Below are 732 nucleotides of genomic sequence, written 5' to 3' on the forward strand. Positions count from 1 at the left end.
TATATATATATATATATATATATATATATCTATATACAACCTTCTTTAGTCAGTTTTCCTCCCCGATTTTGTCGTGTCTAGGGTTTAGGGTTTAGGGTTTAGGGTTTAGGGTTTGTGTGTGCAGTATTTTGGATCTGGTGGTGGTTCATCTAATTGGGGAGAAAAAACAAAAGGAGACACTTTTAGTGTTTACGAGGGTTTACTGCTAAACACTAATCGTTATATGGAGTTATTATACCAGGCAGTAGATCTGCTGCTGCAGCAACCTGATCTTTTTCCTGCTGCTGCAGCAACAGCAGCAGCAGCAGATAGCGAATTAGAGATGCTGCTAGGCGGAGATGCAGCACCAGAAGAAAGACAAAAAGCAGCAGAAGCAGCAAGAAGGTTTGATCCATGGAAACGTATCAGGTACTCTAAACCCTAAACCCTAAACCCTAAACCCTAGTGTGTTTGTGTGTGTTTTTTTTTTCTCTCTCCCTCTCTCAATCGACTATCTAGGGTTTAGGGTTTAGGGTTTAGGGTTTTGTTGTTTTTCTACTCAGGGCTCGTGATATGGCCGCCCGCGGCGTGCCTGCTCATCTCCGCTATAGCTTGTAAGGGTTTAGGGTTTAGGGTTTAGGGTTTAGCGAATATTTTTCTTTTTCTTTTGATTATTGCCTAATAAAATAAATAAAAAAAAAAAAAAAAAAAAAAAAAAAAAAAAAAAAAAAAAAAAAAAAAAAAAAAAAAAAA

The 732-nt window shown here is 37.4% G+C and overlaps 1 protein-coding gene across 1 annotated transcript; it reads left to right on the forward strand.

The window, feature by feature from the left end:
* Window positions 1-124: 124 nt before the first annotated feature.
* Window positions 125-597, forward strand: EMWEY_00060030 (hypothetical protein, conserved; the record flags this gene model as incomplete). Its single annotated transcript, XM_013478202.1, has 2 exons — window positions 125-408; window positions 543-597. Coding segments are annotated over 2 exons (339 nt in total), but the record flags the coding sequence as incomplete, so codon positions are not given.
* Between the last annotated feature and the right edge of the window lie 135 nt (window positions 598-732).

Source organism: Eimeria maxima, genomic scaffold, assembly GCF_000499605.1.
Source record: "Eimeria maxima Weybridge genomic scaffold, Emw_scaff3105, whole genome shotgun sequence".
Lineage (NCBI taxonomy): Eukaryota > Apicomplexa > Conoidasida > Eucoccidiorida > Eimeriidae > Eimeria > Eimeria maxima.